Source organism: Anarrhichthys ocellatus, unplaced genomic scaffold, assembly GCF_004355925.1.
Source record: "Anarrhichthys ocellatus isolate YVR2014 unplaced genomic scaffold, GSC_Weel_1.0 scaffold30, whole genome shotgun sequence".
Taxonomy (NCBI): domain Eukaryota; kingdom Metazoa; phylum Chordata; class Actinopteri; order Perciformes; family Anarhichadidae; genus Anarrhichthys; species Anarrhichthys ocellatus.
The window spans coordinates 1,326,729-1,340,188 of record NW_022280060.1 but is presented as its reverse complement, the minus strand read 5'-3'; the positions used below and the strand labels follow the sequence as shown (position 1 = coordinate 1,340,188).

General features: G+C 41.6%; 2 protein-coding genes across 3 annotated transcripts in view; one reads left to right on the top strand and one right to left on the bottom strand.

The window, feature by feature from the left end:
- Window positions 1-454: 454 nt before the first annotated feature.
- On the top strand, window positions 455-5,881 carry guk1b (guanylate kinase 1b). 2 transcript variants are annotated; one of them, XM_031864268.1, is made up of 9 exons: window positions 455-535; window positions 1,545-1,660; window positions 1,915-1,956; window positions 2,297-2,422; window positions 3,554-3,650; window positions 4,371-4,509; window positions 4,877-4,961; window positions 5,042-5,127; window positions 5,279-5,881. In XM_031864268.1, the coding sequence occupies exons 2-9, from the start codon at window positions 1,549-1,551 to the stop codon at window positions 5,309-5,311; spliced, it is 720 nt and encodes a 239-aa protein (XP_031720128.1). In that variant the 5' UTR covers window positions 455-535; window positions 1,545-1,548; the 3' UTR covers window positions 5,312-5,881. The 2 variants fall into 2 exon arrangements, with proteins under 2 accessions (XP_031720128.1, XP_031720129.1); XM_031864269.1 differs by lacking the exon at window positions 2,297-2,422.
- A 126-nt stretch (window positions 5,882-6,007) lies between these two features.
- obscna (obscurin, cytoskeletal calmodulin and titin-interacting RhoGEF a) overlaps window positions 6,008-13,460 on the bottom strand; it is a 40,154-nt gene continuing 32,701 nt past the window's right edge. Inside the window, exons 67-79 of the mRNA XM_031863861.1 lie at window positions 13,075-13,120; window positions 12,883-12,960; window positions 10,985-12,710; window positions 10,631-10,759; window positions 10,387-10,509; window positions 9,434-9,601; window positions 9,187-9,283; window positions 8,370-8,609; window positions 7,814-8,037; window positions 7,684-7,698; window positions 7,339-7,435; window positions 6,816-6,965; window positions 6,008-6,703 (exon numbers count right to left, since the gene is read on the bottom strand). Coding sequence (XP_031719721.1) covers window positions 6,523-6,703; window positions 6,816-6,965; window positions 7,339-7,435; window positions 7,684-7,698; window positions 7,814-8,037; window positions 8,370-8,609; window positions 9,187-9,283; window positions 9,434-9,601; window positions 10,387-10,509; window positions 10,631-10,759; window positions 10,985-12,710; window positions 12,883-12,960; window positions 13,075-13,120 — 3,274 coding nt within the window. The 3' untranslated portion in view covers window positions 6,008-6,522. The remainder of the gene's footprint in view (window positions 6,704-6,815; window positions 6,966-7,338; window positions 7,436-7,683; window positions 7,699-7,813; window positions 8,038-8,369; window positions 8,610-9,186; window positions 9,284-9,433; window positions 9,602-10,386; window positions 10,510-10,630; window positions 10,760-10,984; window positions 12,711-12,882; window positions 12,961-13,074; window positions 13,121-13,460) is intronic.

Sequence of the window (13,460 nt, the reverse complement as noted above, 5' to 3'; positions counted from 1 at the left end):
GTGTGAACAGGGCCTTGCTGAAACAATCCTGGATAAATAAAGGTACAAAATGCTTCTTCCAGACCAACTTTGTGTAGTTTTGTTTGATTTTTGCGATCATACAAGGAAAGGTTTGAAATAATTTAAGCATATTTGCACATTTTAACCTGTCTTTTCCTTTCAAAGCCAAACTCTGGTGCTTAAGCAACAAGTCTCTGGATTGACAGCAGAAACAAATTCACAAATAAGTACAAACTTCAGCTTTTGCTGCAGTGTACGCCATCATTTGTTAATTAAAACCTTCGACCTTGCCCACACGGTCTTGTGACCTGCTCCTGTGTGGACGGCGTGGATAAAAACAAGCCAGCGTGCACACATTTGATTGGCGATTGAGCTGAAGGGAGGTGGTGGTAATTCAGACTGACAGTGAGCTGCTTCCGTAAATCATACTAACAAACACACACGCACACACACACCTTCATTGTAGTCCATTAAGACACACGGCTGAAGACTCATCTGCTATTGAACGTTTCTACGACACAGACTGTGAGGAAAGGTAAGGAACTACATAATAAACATATTCAATTACTAATGTGATTAATGTGAGTTTGAGTTCAGGTGCAAACCTCAACTAAAGCCAAAGGAAAGCTGCGTTAGAATTGTATTGTGCTGTCATACTGCACATTCATAATAAATATACAGTATTTGTTTTGCTGCTTAGATATTTGAAATGCTCTGAATTTGTGTGCAATTAATACCACTGAGGAAATCTTGCATTAAGGGCAGCATTTTACAGAGGCTCCTTTAACAACTCAAAAGTTCAACAAGCTTTAGAAAAAGGGCAATAAAAAAGAATTGTTTTGTGATTTCATTGATCTCTGTCACAGTTCTTATCAAAAACTGCAGGTGAAGCCAGTGAATTGTTTGTAGTAACAAGATGTTGAAGGGTGAGGTTGGGTATTTTTTGACTGTTACATACTTTGACTGTATTATTAAGTAGTTGTGTTAATGGGGATTATAAATGACTTGATTCAGCAGCGGTGTCCCTCAAATATCACCCTTTCTTTAGCACAGCAGGTAAATGGGTCACCTGTCCTGGACCCTTTGTGCCGCCTGGCCCAGATCCAATTAATCCTGGTGGCTGACCTGCTGTGACTTCATTAACAGGCACTCTTAACATTATAATCAGGGCGTCCGGCTGTCTAACAAGTCAACAATTAGGACATGGACGTGTTGAAATATTTCTGGGGTGTTTCTTCCTGACAGTGTGGTTAAGAGCTTGGATCAAAGGATTAACCTGACTGTACCTTCAACCTTGACAGGATAGTTGGAGACCTTAATTACTTATAATAGAAATGGTGTTTTGGTCAAAAGACATTCATTCCAAACCATTTTCTGTATAAAATGATTCACACTAAAATGTCTTGTATCCCGTTCTTGTAGAAATGGTTGCCAAACCTTTTACGCTGTAGATTTACGCTGGCTCAACAGATTTTAATCTGCTCTTGGCATAAATCTCAGCTTCCTCTGTTTCTGTCTTTCCCCCATCTGTCCGTCCGTCGCAGAACAATGTCCGGACCGAGGCCTGTGGTGCTGAGCGGCCCCTCTGGAGCAGGGAAGAGTACTCTGATGAAGAGGCTGATGAAGGATCACGAGGGCGTCTTCGGATTCAGCGTGTCACGTACGTTTGTGTGCCAACTGGTAATTGGCGTCCGTCGCAGCCTCCTGTCTGAGGATGAAGTAGGACAGGAGTGACGGTCTCTCTGCTTGAATGAAGCTTAAATTCTGAACATGCCAATAGATGTTGAATCAGTAAATATTTTAATGCTGAGACTTTGCAGGAATTCCACTTTCATATCTATCAAAAGCAACATAAATGATGATTCATTACCTTATTTCTGGATGGGTTTTAATGATGAAATCCTCTCCTCACAGACACAACAAGAAATCCTCGACCGGGAGAGGAAGATGGCAAAGGTACAGTCGAAACAGACTTTTTAGCATCTGCACAAGTGTTACAAGTGGGTGTTGTTCTGCTCACCCTCACAGGGCAATAGGACCATCATGCTCTGTGACTCACCATACATGAGTCCTGGACTTGAATTTTAAATCTTTGATAAAATAGTATTTTACACCTCTTTGCTTTTTGTTTCTGTACCATGTTTCCCAGCGTCCCCCTACCTGCCCATTCTAAAATAACGCTCACAACACTTCTTACTCCCAAGTGAACTGCACAAATGGCTTTGTCTCCGCTGTATGGCTCACTTGATATAAAGAGATCAACCTCTTTCTGTGCCTTTTTTTGCTTTCTCCATAGGGCTGAACACGCTCCCAATGCTTCTGGGGGCTACTTTACTGCCCGTAGCAGCCGTCTTCTCCGTTAAAGACTTAGCAGAGTCTACCTCTTTTTCGTGTCCAAACGAATCAGAAATCACAGATAAAGGTGACCACAGTGTGATTCCTGATCACAGTTTTTAAGGCAGAGGGGTTACTTTCATCATCCTGGCACGCTGCCATTGGACTTGTATAGGAACTAGTCATGTGACAAACAAAAGTAGAAAAGACAAAAAATGATAATCAAAGGAATTTGGAGCAAACAGTTCACACTTTGGAGTAAAAAGCTTTTGAAAATAGCCCCCCCCGATGCCTCGGTAGTGATTCCCATTTCCCACTGTGGCTGGTGGAGTATTGATGATTTGCAAGCAACCATTAGCATCATGGGAGAAAGATTCATAACGTAGAGTTGTTTCGGTAAATGGAGGATCCGTCTGAGCCTTCCAACCACTGCCGTCATGTCTATTTAATTATTGTGTTAAAATACTCTGGAAAAGATAACTGTTCTTCTGTAAGATGCTGTTTATGTTGTTTTTTGTAGTGACAATATCAGACGCTGATTATCATTTTTATTAATCTATAACACAACAGTGGATTTTGCTTCCTTTGGGTCAAACTGAGGTTTTGATCTTGCATCGGAATATTTTATGCAGTTTTCTTGAGTGCTGTTTAAAAGCACTGTCTCCCATGTTTTCAGGCTTATTATCTATTTGTTTACAGCACAGCCAATTCCTATTATATCCAGCGTTTCCCTTCAGATTGTTACTCCTTCATGTTCTCATGCTAATGATTGTGTGCTATCGAGGTGTACATCAGTGTTAGAAGTAGTAACGTGTTTGTTTCTAAAACTATGCAGTTTTAGATCCCCAGAGGTTTTGATTTTGTGAAGATTTAAGCCTATGGATATGGTAACAGTTTTTACAAAGTATTTGACAAAATACATATTTCTCATCTTTCCAGGCTTTTCCTATGTACACAGAGTCTCAAAGCTGGCTTAGAGGAGAACATCATACACTTGAAGACACACTGTCAGCTAACAAAAAAATGTGAACAAGTTTAGCTTTGTGCCTGGATGTTCTTTCATTTTGCCTGAGATCACTGTGATGAAACTGGACGCATCTTTCACTAAAAACTGTAGTCAGCATTCATTTGATTTGCATCACCTCTCTTTAATCATTTCTTTCCATTTTTCAAGTTTTCATGGCAGAGTTATATTGAATATTAATGATGCATCTTACAGACTACCACTTCACAATGAGAGAGGCCATGCAGGAGGGAATCGACAATGGAGACTTCATTGAAAACACTGAGTTTTCAGGAAACATGTATGGAACGAGGTACATTTTTGAATCCCTGCACGAATGCCACCATATTTTTCACCATGTCATCAAGAGAAACCTCAGAAAATATCTAATGATTTAGATGCACGATCGCTTTTGGTAAACATTTTATTTATTTATGTACTTTTCTGAAAAAGAATGCATTTTGAAGACCAAAGTTATACCACTTTCAATAACCATTTAATGGGTAAAAAAGATCATCATCTGAATGTTTCCAGTGGTTGTTTTTTTGTTTTTGTTCTAAATGCTGTTTCAGTAGCTTTTCCACCCACAGGATGGAAGGAACGTTGAGTTAATATCAGTGAAAAGTATCAGTGTCAGCGATATTGTTTCAATAGAAACTAAGACTGTTGTATTACATAAAAGACTACAATCAGGCTTTGCCACAGGGATCAAGAGGATATGTAATAGCCTGGTGGCAGATGGCGGATCTTCAACCCCCCCCCAGTTCAAAAAGAGCAACGCTGCGGCTCAGCACAGTGACAGGGTGTCACGTTTAATCTCTCCCTCTTATTCTGAAGATAATACACGCTCCATGTGCGAGTGTGAGCAGCTTGGATCAATGCAGCGATCCTCTTTCTTTAGTGACTATTACACTCTCCATACCTGGTTGAACATCGCCAAGTCCCATCCATGTTCAGATGTATAGTGCTAGTAGTTTAAAGAACCTCTTGTTTTATACGTTTTTTATAATTTAACAACGCATTGATTCTCTAGTAAAGCTGCCATAGAAGATGTGCTGGCCATGAACAAAATCTGCATCTTAGATGTGGAACTCCAGGGGGTGAAGAGGATTAAAGAGACTGACCTGAACCCCATCTACATCTCCATCCAGCCTCCCTCCATGGAGATCCTGGTAAATATCCAACTTTATATAACTGCATTAATGTAATATAATGCTATATTTCAATGTAATTTTGTATCCATTAAATTCTGTTCGTGATTGTGCAAAGTGGGCTATCAATGAATCATATATATGCTCATTTCTGACATTTATGTTATTTTTTTGGCTGTATACTTTGATCATCATAATAAATTCATACCAAGATTTCCATTCAAAAAACTCCTAAATAGTGAGGTACAAGTTGGTCTGAGTCAAATTCAAATGTAAAACAAAGACAACTTTGTGAAATGTGTGAACTGCAGACATGACAGCTGTTGCGTTACTTGGTTGAGCAGCTCTTGGTTCAAAGATGATGTGATTGTTTTATTGTCTTTCTCAGGAAAGCCGTCTGAGAGACAGACAGACGGAGACAGAAGAGAGTTTACAGAAACGCCTGGAGGCCGCACGCATCGATATGGAGCTCAGTAAGTTCCTCAGCTGTTCTTTGTGGATATGATGCTGAAATAAAGACAACCATTGCAGCTGATCCTATTCTTTTCTCTAGGTAACGAGCCTGGAGTGTTTGATGTTATTATCATCAATGATGACTTAGAGAAGGCTTACGAGGAGCTGAAAGATATCCTCAATGATGTAAGTAAAACTGTAAATGATCCTTTCTCTTACTTATTTCACAAATACTTTGCAGATATTCTCTGTTGCATAGATCATTGATTATTCATGACACTCTGGACAAGAACATTGGTTGAACGCACAAAAACTATCGTCATCTCCCTTTAAACAGGAAATCCAGAAAATTCAGGAGGCAAAATCATAAGAAGGAAACAGTAGCCAGTCTCTGATCTGCTGGACAGAAGAACCAAAATGTGTAACTCTGGCCTGAATAACTCCGTCCTCACTGACTGCAAATGGCCGCATCTAAAATAGACTTTCATCTTGAGAAACGATTTTTTGTTTTTTTACCCTCTATGTTATATGGTTGGAAGATTGCTCAGTACAGTTTCATGCTCACTGATGCTCAGATGGAAAAGAAACTCCAGATGTTTGTATAGTTGACTGATGGGGGTTATGTTAGATTTAGTAAAACCAGTGGTTGATATCTAGGTGTGAACATCCTGACCCATAGGTCAGTGCCAGTTGAAAATAAAAATAAAAGGTACAACTGCCAAATTCAGTGCTACATTTGGTTTTCATAAACCAAAGTGTGACACTGGCCAAATGTGGAGTCCACCTCAGTACCTCATCGCAGAATAGTTGTTGTTGAATTCTGATACAGTAGAAATAAATTCCCTACTAGTTAAGTGTATGATTACTTTGACTAACAGTATAACAGTATATAATTGCTGCATATAATTTAAACATTGTTAAGGAGGTCTATGCATCTAATATAAAATCTTGCATATATTACATTTCAATCATTTGCATGTACTTGTGTGTGTTTGTGTGCACATGAGACTGAATAAAGAACGTGAGGACAATGACTTCAATGACTCACCACTTTTGTGCCATTTAATTCATATTTCATCCATCAACTCATTCTGGTGGGTGACTGACCCAATATTTAAGTATTATGAAACTTAGGTAAAACCTACAAATCTAATCAACTTGCCATTTGTACATTTAATTTTAAGGCAAAACGTGAACATTTTTAATTAAATACAATACATCACTCAGAAAAAAACATCTGCTTCTGTATGAAGAAGAATAGCACAGAAAACTGTTTTTACTTTAAGGCCAAACACGTGCATCTGTCTGATGCTTCAGAGCAAAACAACAGTTTCTCGTGTCACAAAAATCCCATGCACTCTTAGACTAAACCTTCTCCCTGATTTGTTTCCATATACTGAACCAAAGCACACTAACATATACAATGGATAAATACACTTTGAAACACTTTGAAAACTCATTAAGACGCATCACATTTTCAAAATCAGAGGATACTAAAATGATTTTAGAGATCTGGCCTGGCAACATGAAATGTGCTGATTATGAGGCTGCATAGTTTCTAGAAGCCTCCACAGCGGTGCCTCACTGGAAGAAGGGGCCTTGAAGCTTGGTGCGAACCTGGTCTCGTTTCTCCTCCTTCTGCTTGAGGTAATCTTTAAGCTTGTCCGTGGAGAAACATACTTTGGCGTGTCGGCCTTTGTGTGGGGCACGATGGGCACGCAGCCATTGGTTCTGCAGACACTCGGGTGCAGTGGGTCTCCCCCTACAAAGTTTTTTTTTATCATATTAGGATTTACACATTCCTAATTCACTCGTACGGCTTTTCACACAAATAAACACTCTGATGTAAACTGCATTTTCAGATAGATGCTCACCAGGATTTGTTGTTCAGGCTGCTCTTCATGAAGTTTAAGGCTCCCTCTGACAAACCGGGGTAACAGAGTCCAAACTGGATCTTCCCTTTCTTGATGTTTCGGTCTTCCTCCCAGCTGTGCTCTGCATGGAACGGGCTGTCGGCGCTCAACCTATTGAAGAAAGGGAAAAACACACGTACATTTTACAAAAATACAAACAATATAGTATATTAGTAAATTCAGCATCTTAGAACTACAGAAGATTCAGTCAGTAGCAGTAGTAGGACAACCGTTGGACTGAACTAATCAGCCTTCATAATTAAGTCTTACACAATGAAAAATAATATTTTCTAAAGAAAGAGAATGTGGATGATTCATTCTTTAGAATTGTCATTTTGTCCATTATCATACCTGCTTTTTAGACAAATGTCAGACTTTGTGGGAGCCACATTTATTACATAACATAAGAAAGATATACGGAATATTTTCTTTCAACAAAATATTGAATGCAACAATTCACCTACAGGTATATGTCTAAACTTACATGATGAAGGACAGAACTCCAATAGCCCAGATGTCAGTTTCAGGCCCAACACCCTGACCTTCCAGGATTTCCGGAGCTTTAGGAAGGACAATATAAACTGACAAAACAGACAGACACAGGATATTGTCCATAAAGAGTTGTGCTGTTACTGGCAATGCCACATTCACTCACAATATTCATTTTCTGAATTAGGAAAATGACTCAAACTAGAAAGAAATGGATTAAAAAAAATAAGAACATGGACTTGGATTTGTTAGGCTATGGTAGATAGGATCAGCTGAGGTGGATGAAGTTAGGCTGAATTATTTCCTTCCATCAACCCATCCTCCCTTAAAGAAAGTGTACCTTTGCTGCGGCAGTCTGTTGGAGGCCATGACAGTCAAAGGTTTAGTAGGAGAATCCACAACAATGCACGCATCACAATCTTACACAATTTAGTTTGCCTTTTGATATTAAACTAGAAATACTTCAGTACCTTTGCTCTCCGATAGGCCATGGATGTGCTCAATGTGGAGAGGCTGACCGGGCGTGAATGACTGAGCAGAGCCCAAGTCGACTATCTTCAGGTGGTTACAGTCATCCACCAGCATGTTGTCAGACTTCAGGTCCAGGTGGACGACTCGACGGCTGTGCAGGTAGTCAACGGCACTCAGGACCTGAACCAGCAGCTCGGCGACGTGAGTCTCTGCGTACAGATCTCTGAGAGGGTAAAACACAGACAGAAAATTGGTTGAACAAAAATAAACTTTTTGCCGGAAGCAACAGATTTCTCAGGAAATCCGTTGCTTATTTTTTTCCCAGTTTTCTTAGACTAACTAGAGCGTCTTATTTTGGAATCAAATGGTGATCAGTTCTGCCTGAAACATCTCTCCTACAGACCTTTTAGGACAAAATAAAGAGTTTTAAAAGGTTTTAAAGAAGTAATATGTAGGCTTTCCGCTGTATGGATTACTTGATAATGTTACTCAGCTTATAAAGCCATACTCAGACGATTTGGTTGCAGGCGTATGTTTCTCAAGCCTTTGCTTTACCTCGATGCCAGACTGTAGAGCAGCTCCTTGCCCGGACAGAGCTCCTCCACTAACACCACGTACAAGGAGGTGAAATAGGCAGTGTGCAGCTGCACCAGGTGAGTGTGATGAAGCCTCTTTAGCAGCTGGTACTCCCTCAGCACCAACTGCCTCTGCTCTGCCTGGTAAGGGGTGATCTTGGCAACAAACACTTGGCTGGTCTCAGCATCCCTGCACAGGCTGACCACGCTGAAACGACCCCTGTAGGAGAGAACAAAACAAAAGATGAATATAACATCAGTATGGCATAGTAGTGCCTATAAGAGAAAGTGGGAGGAACAAGATCAGACCATCCTTTTACTATCCTGGTCTGGTGTTAAGAATTGATGATGGTCTATATGCTACCGAAGTGTTTTTCTTACTTAAAACACTAATGCTAACGCTAAGAACTACAGTCTCACATTTCCTGTTCCGATGTGAGGGTTCCGGGACAGATGATGTGGCATGTGTACAGATTGTAAAGCCCTCTGAGGCAAATCTGTAATTTGTGATTTTGGGCTATACAAAAATAAATTGAATTGAATTGAAGTCTGTTGGGAAATTGATTTTCTTTGACATATAAAGGGGAACAAGATGAAAAATAATTAATATCAGCACAAAGTTTCCTTCTCTTCCCCAACATAATCTGTTACAGACTCGGGAAACTTAAAAGTCACACCTACATTTCAAAATAATACCCAAATGAAGAAAATCAGATCATGAGCAAACAAACTAAATACAGTAAGTACATTTTTTTTAATTTTTTTTTTATCAAAGATAAGTTACTTAAAATCCCTACCTGTTGATCTCAGAGAGGAAATTGTAGTTCTTGTGTTGTTCTGACCCAGTCACCTTTGACCCCAGTGACTCAGTCCGGATTAGAGGAATGTGAATTTCTGTACAGCAGAATAAATACAGGTGAAAACATTGCAACCTTTCATGTCGTAGCTGTTTGCACATTTCACAGTTGATGTGTATATGATTGCTATAAATATTGAAAATACCAAACCAGTGACAGCAAACATGAATCAGAGCATTTTTCTTGCCTTCAGGATGAGTAGCCATAACAACGGGTGCTGAAGCATCGCTGAAGGGTCCTGCTCCTGTCTTGGTGATGCAACCCATCCTGAACACATAAGAGGCTCCTCTGGGTAACTCCTTCACCACATAGCAGCTTTCAGTCACCTCCTCCGACAGGACCGTCCACCCCGCACCTGAGAAGGTGCATGACACGAGAGATTTACTCTGAAATCCACACCTACTGCAAATAGTAATGCGCTCTCACTAGATTAATGCAACAGTGACATTTGTAATATTGCACTGTAGGATATACAATGATTGTTGAGGTCAATTTGAAAGAAGAAAAGAAGTATACAAAATTTACTTAAGAGTTAGTGGAAAGTAATGGCATCAATGAGATAGAAATATCATCTCCGCCGAATATCACTGCGCCAATCAATAATAATAAATGAGAGAGAAAAATTGAAGAGTTTGTCTGCCTTATTACCGGTTAGTCGTTTGTGTTGTAAGACGTTTCGCTTATGAGTTATTGATCCAGGAATTTGGAGTCTGTAAAATCTCTCCAACTTTACCGAACTCACGTAGTTCTGTCGCTACCTGGGATAACGTTACCTGGCGTTGCTGCCGCCCAGTCCAAAGTAGTATCTCTGTCCAAAGCGTACAAACTACACCAGCAATGTATGGTAAGTTAACGACGTAACTTTAGCTGACGTTAGCTTGCATGTTTTTTTAATCGTAGCCCATTATGTTCACGATTCTTTAGTTATGTCGTCAGTTGCTGCTGTAACAAAATGATATCGCTGGTAAGTGAAAACAATAAACAAAAAAAAACAAAGAAGTTTTTATCTATAACTATGTCAGGCTAAAAATAATATCCAACACTGTGTTGCAAGCACACACTAGTCTAGTCTTAGAAGACTAGTGTTCAAAAACAGCAAAATTGAATTCCTGTGCTGCTGCATCAACTCTGAGAACCCACCGTCTGTACAGTACTGCACACAGTAGGTGACAGGGTCACTGGACTGGACTGGTTTCCAAACTAGCAGGACTCCACCTCCATCTAACTGGAGCACATCAGCCTTGTTGGGACGGACCAGCAGATCTGGAAATTACGGAGTAGATCGAACATACACAGCCAGACTTATAGCAAAATGACAATACCAGGTTTTCAGGCCATTTCGGAGTGGAAATACATAATACACAGAATGTAGCGTATTCATTACCTTTTGTCTTTTTGAAAGCAGGTATTTTAAATGAAGGCAATAGTTTGGAGGTCCTCTTTTTTGGACTCTCAAGACCAGTTCTCTGCTGTCTTTCAGGTGGGACGGGAGCTGATCCCTTTACTATTGGCCCTGTTGTAAAAGACAAAAGACCAAAAGGAAAAACAAAACGTTACATTTTGATAAAAAGACAGTTTAGATGTATATTATAACATAACTGAGACGAGCAAAAAAGATAGAAATAATGCCCATATCCAAATGTCTATGATATATTTTTAGCTTTTTTTTCTTAATATGGATGCTGCTTAGCATAATTTTCTGTTTATTGAAAAATGTGCATCATTTGCAATAGCTCACCTCCTTTACTCACATCCTCCTTACTGGAAGACCTGGAAAACAGCTTGGTCAAGCTGGAGGCTGAAGCTCTCATTTTCTTCCTCAGAGACATGGTGGGAGTATCTGGCTGCATGATATCTCCTAGCGTGGGTCCTAGCTCTGTGCTGTCCAGCTGGGAATATGAATGGCCAGTCCAGGACTGCCTGCGGAAGATCTTCAGCAGTCCCAGCTTGGGTGACTTTCCTGTAGGTGGCCGGGCTTCGAGGGCTGGAGCGGATGCATGCCTTTGGAGGCCACATCCCTCCTTCTTGTCCCTGGCCCTGGGAGGCCTCTCTGGAGCCTGCAGAGAAGAGAGGCTGGGACTAGGGCTCGCTGTAAGTGATGTCCCCAGCTGACCTCTGCTCGATAAATTGGGGTTGGAGCGGTTACGCGGCGGTGCCTGAGGTAACAAGCTCCTAGGTTTAACTTCTTGGAATGAGCACGGGGATGCTGAAATCAGAGGCTCCCCTCGATCATCATACCCTTCACTCTCTCCTGATCTGGATCTCCCTCTGAGATGACCGTGACTCAGCTCCTCATAAGAGCCGAGTCTACTTGACGACTCAGAGCCACCATGCTCCAAAATAGACGACTCAGCCAGAGACCCCTGTGAACCAGCGAAGGTGTCGCTCGCTGCCTGCTCCTGATCCAGCCTGAGGCTAACTCTGTCTCCAGCAAGGAGGTTTGAGGGAACAGATGATCCAATACGCATGGCGGCCCCTTGTGTTGGAGCGACGGAGCCTCTTCTTCTTGTGGGTCGCCGTGGGCTCGGGATGGCTAACAAGTTTCTTCCTGCCACTTCATCATCTGTCAAATCTTCCTTCAGACTTTGAGAGCCTTCTTCCTCACCTGACATTGTGCGCTTGGGTGAGCTGGGAGATCGCCGAGAATACTCATCAAGAGACCTGCTCCTCCTGTGAGGGGGTACGTTGGTGTGGGCGAGGCCAACACCACTGTCAAAGGAACAGGACTTCTGCATTGTAGGCTGGACAGATCCCCGTCTCTGGCCACGATTGGTCTCCGTCTCATCCTCCACATATTCAATAAGAGGCTCGTTGAGACGTCCTGAAAAGCTTCTCCGGAGTGGCTTGCGGCCTCTCTCCTGCTTTTTGGCCTGGAACTTGTCCCGTAATGTCATGTGTCTCGCGGACATGGGTGAAAGCTGATGAGAGGTGCTGTAGAAAGTGCTTCGGATGACACTGCCACGAGGGATACGACCTCCGTCACTCCCTGAACCCTCATCCCCATCAGATAGGTAGAGAGATTGACTACTGTCTCTGCTGATCCTACGCTCCCCCTGAGGTGTCTGTTGACCGGATACATCTGACGACGCAACTGACTGCCTACTCATACTTCGCTCTAGTACGCTCCTCCTTCCTACCAGCTCCCCATCCTCTTCCTCCTCTAATGTAATTTCCTCTTCTGCTTCAAGGTGGAGTTTGGCAAAATGCTCAGGGATTTGCGCTCTCTCCATTGAAGGATCATACTCCTCCTCAGTGTCTTCCTCCTCCTCAGTCGGGCTGCAGTACTGGAAAAAGTCCAAAGAGTCAGCTTCATCATACTCAGAAGAGGAGCCACTGCTCGGAGAGGTGCTGCTGTGTTCCTGGGGCTCGCGGGGCACTGTCACCGCAGTCTCTCTGAGAGGAGCGTCCAGCAGCTCAGGGATGAGCCTCAGTGTGAGAACTGACCCAATGCAAGTCAAAGAACGCTGGCGAAATAGATGGAAGAGATATTGGTGAAGACAGACTTAGACAGCAGCTTTCCTTTTCAGGACAATATATAATCATGTTCACACTCAAGATTATCAACATTACAAGAAACCAGTTGGTACTTCCTGCTATGCCCAGAAGTTGTGGTTTCGAAGAAGACTGGTAACTCACCTGCCATTTCCTTTTTGAGATGAAGCTTTTCAAAGTCTTTGTGTTGATTTCATCCGTGTCTTCACCTGCATATTCGTCCTGTGGACACAAGATTTGTGTGTTTTAGTTGTGTTCCTAAGTTAGAGTAGTATCTTTTTTTTTTTATCCAGTGAAGCTTGATTAAAACACAGATTGTGCTGTATTTCCTCTCACCTGGAGCCATTCGTGGCTCAAGCACTCAAACGCAGATGGTCGCTTCCTGGGTAGAGGAAAATCGGGAAGAGTCAGAATTGTGTTATGTTGCACCATGAAACCACACCTATCGGTGTTGTCAGGGTGTGCTGGCAACCTGCAGCTGTGTGAGAACTTACCAATAGAGGTGGTTGCAAATGTTATCTTATTCTAAGAGTGATATTCTTATATTGGCATTGGATCAAATGCCTGTCAGTAATGTGAAAGGGGCGATACTATAGTCACAAAGAATGATGAGTCTACTTAATGCAGCATTCGGTCACTTTCCAATTTATTTTTTGTTTTGCAGATTTGTGGTTGAGCCTCACAAGATCTTACTTTTGATCAGTGAGGGTTCAAAATTAGCT

Excerpts from the sequence above, each read along its gene's own strand:
- guk1b (XM_031864268.1), top strand. The coding sequence starts at position 1,549 with ATGTCCGGACCGAGGCCTGTGGTGCTGAGCGGCCCCTCTGGAGCAGGG. Across the intron at positions 2,423-3,553 it reads ATCAGAAATCACAGATAAAG|ACTACCACTTCACAATGAGA; the intron begins GTGACCACAGTG and ends TGCATCTTACAG. Across the intron at positions 4,962-5,041 it reads ACGCATCGATATGGAGCTCA|GTAACGAGCCTGGAGTGTTT; the intron begins GTAAGTTCCTCA and ends TCTTTTCTCTAG.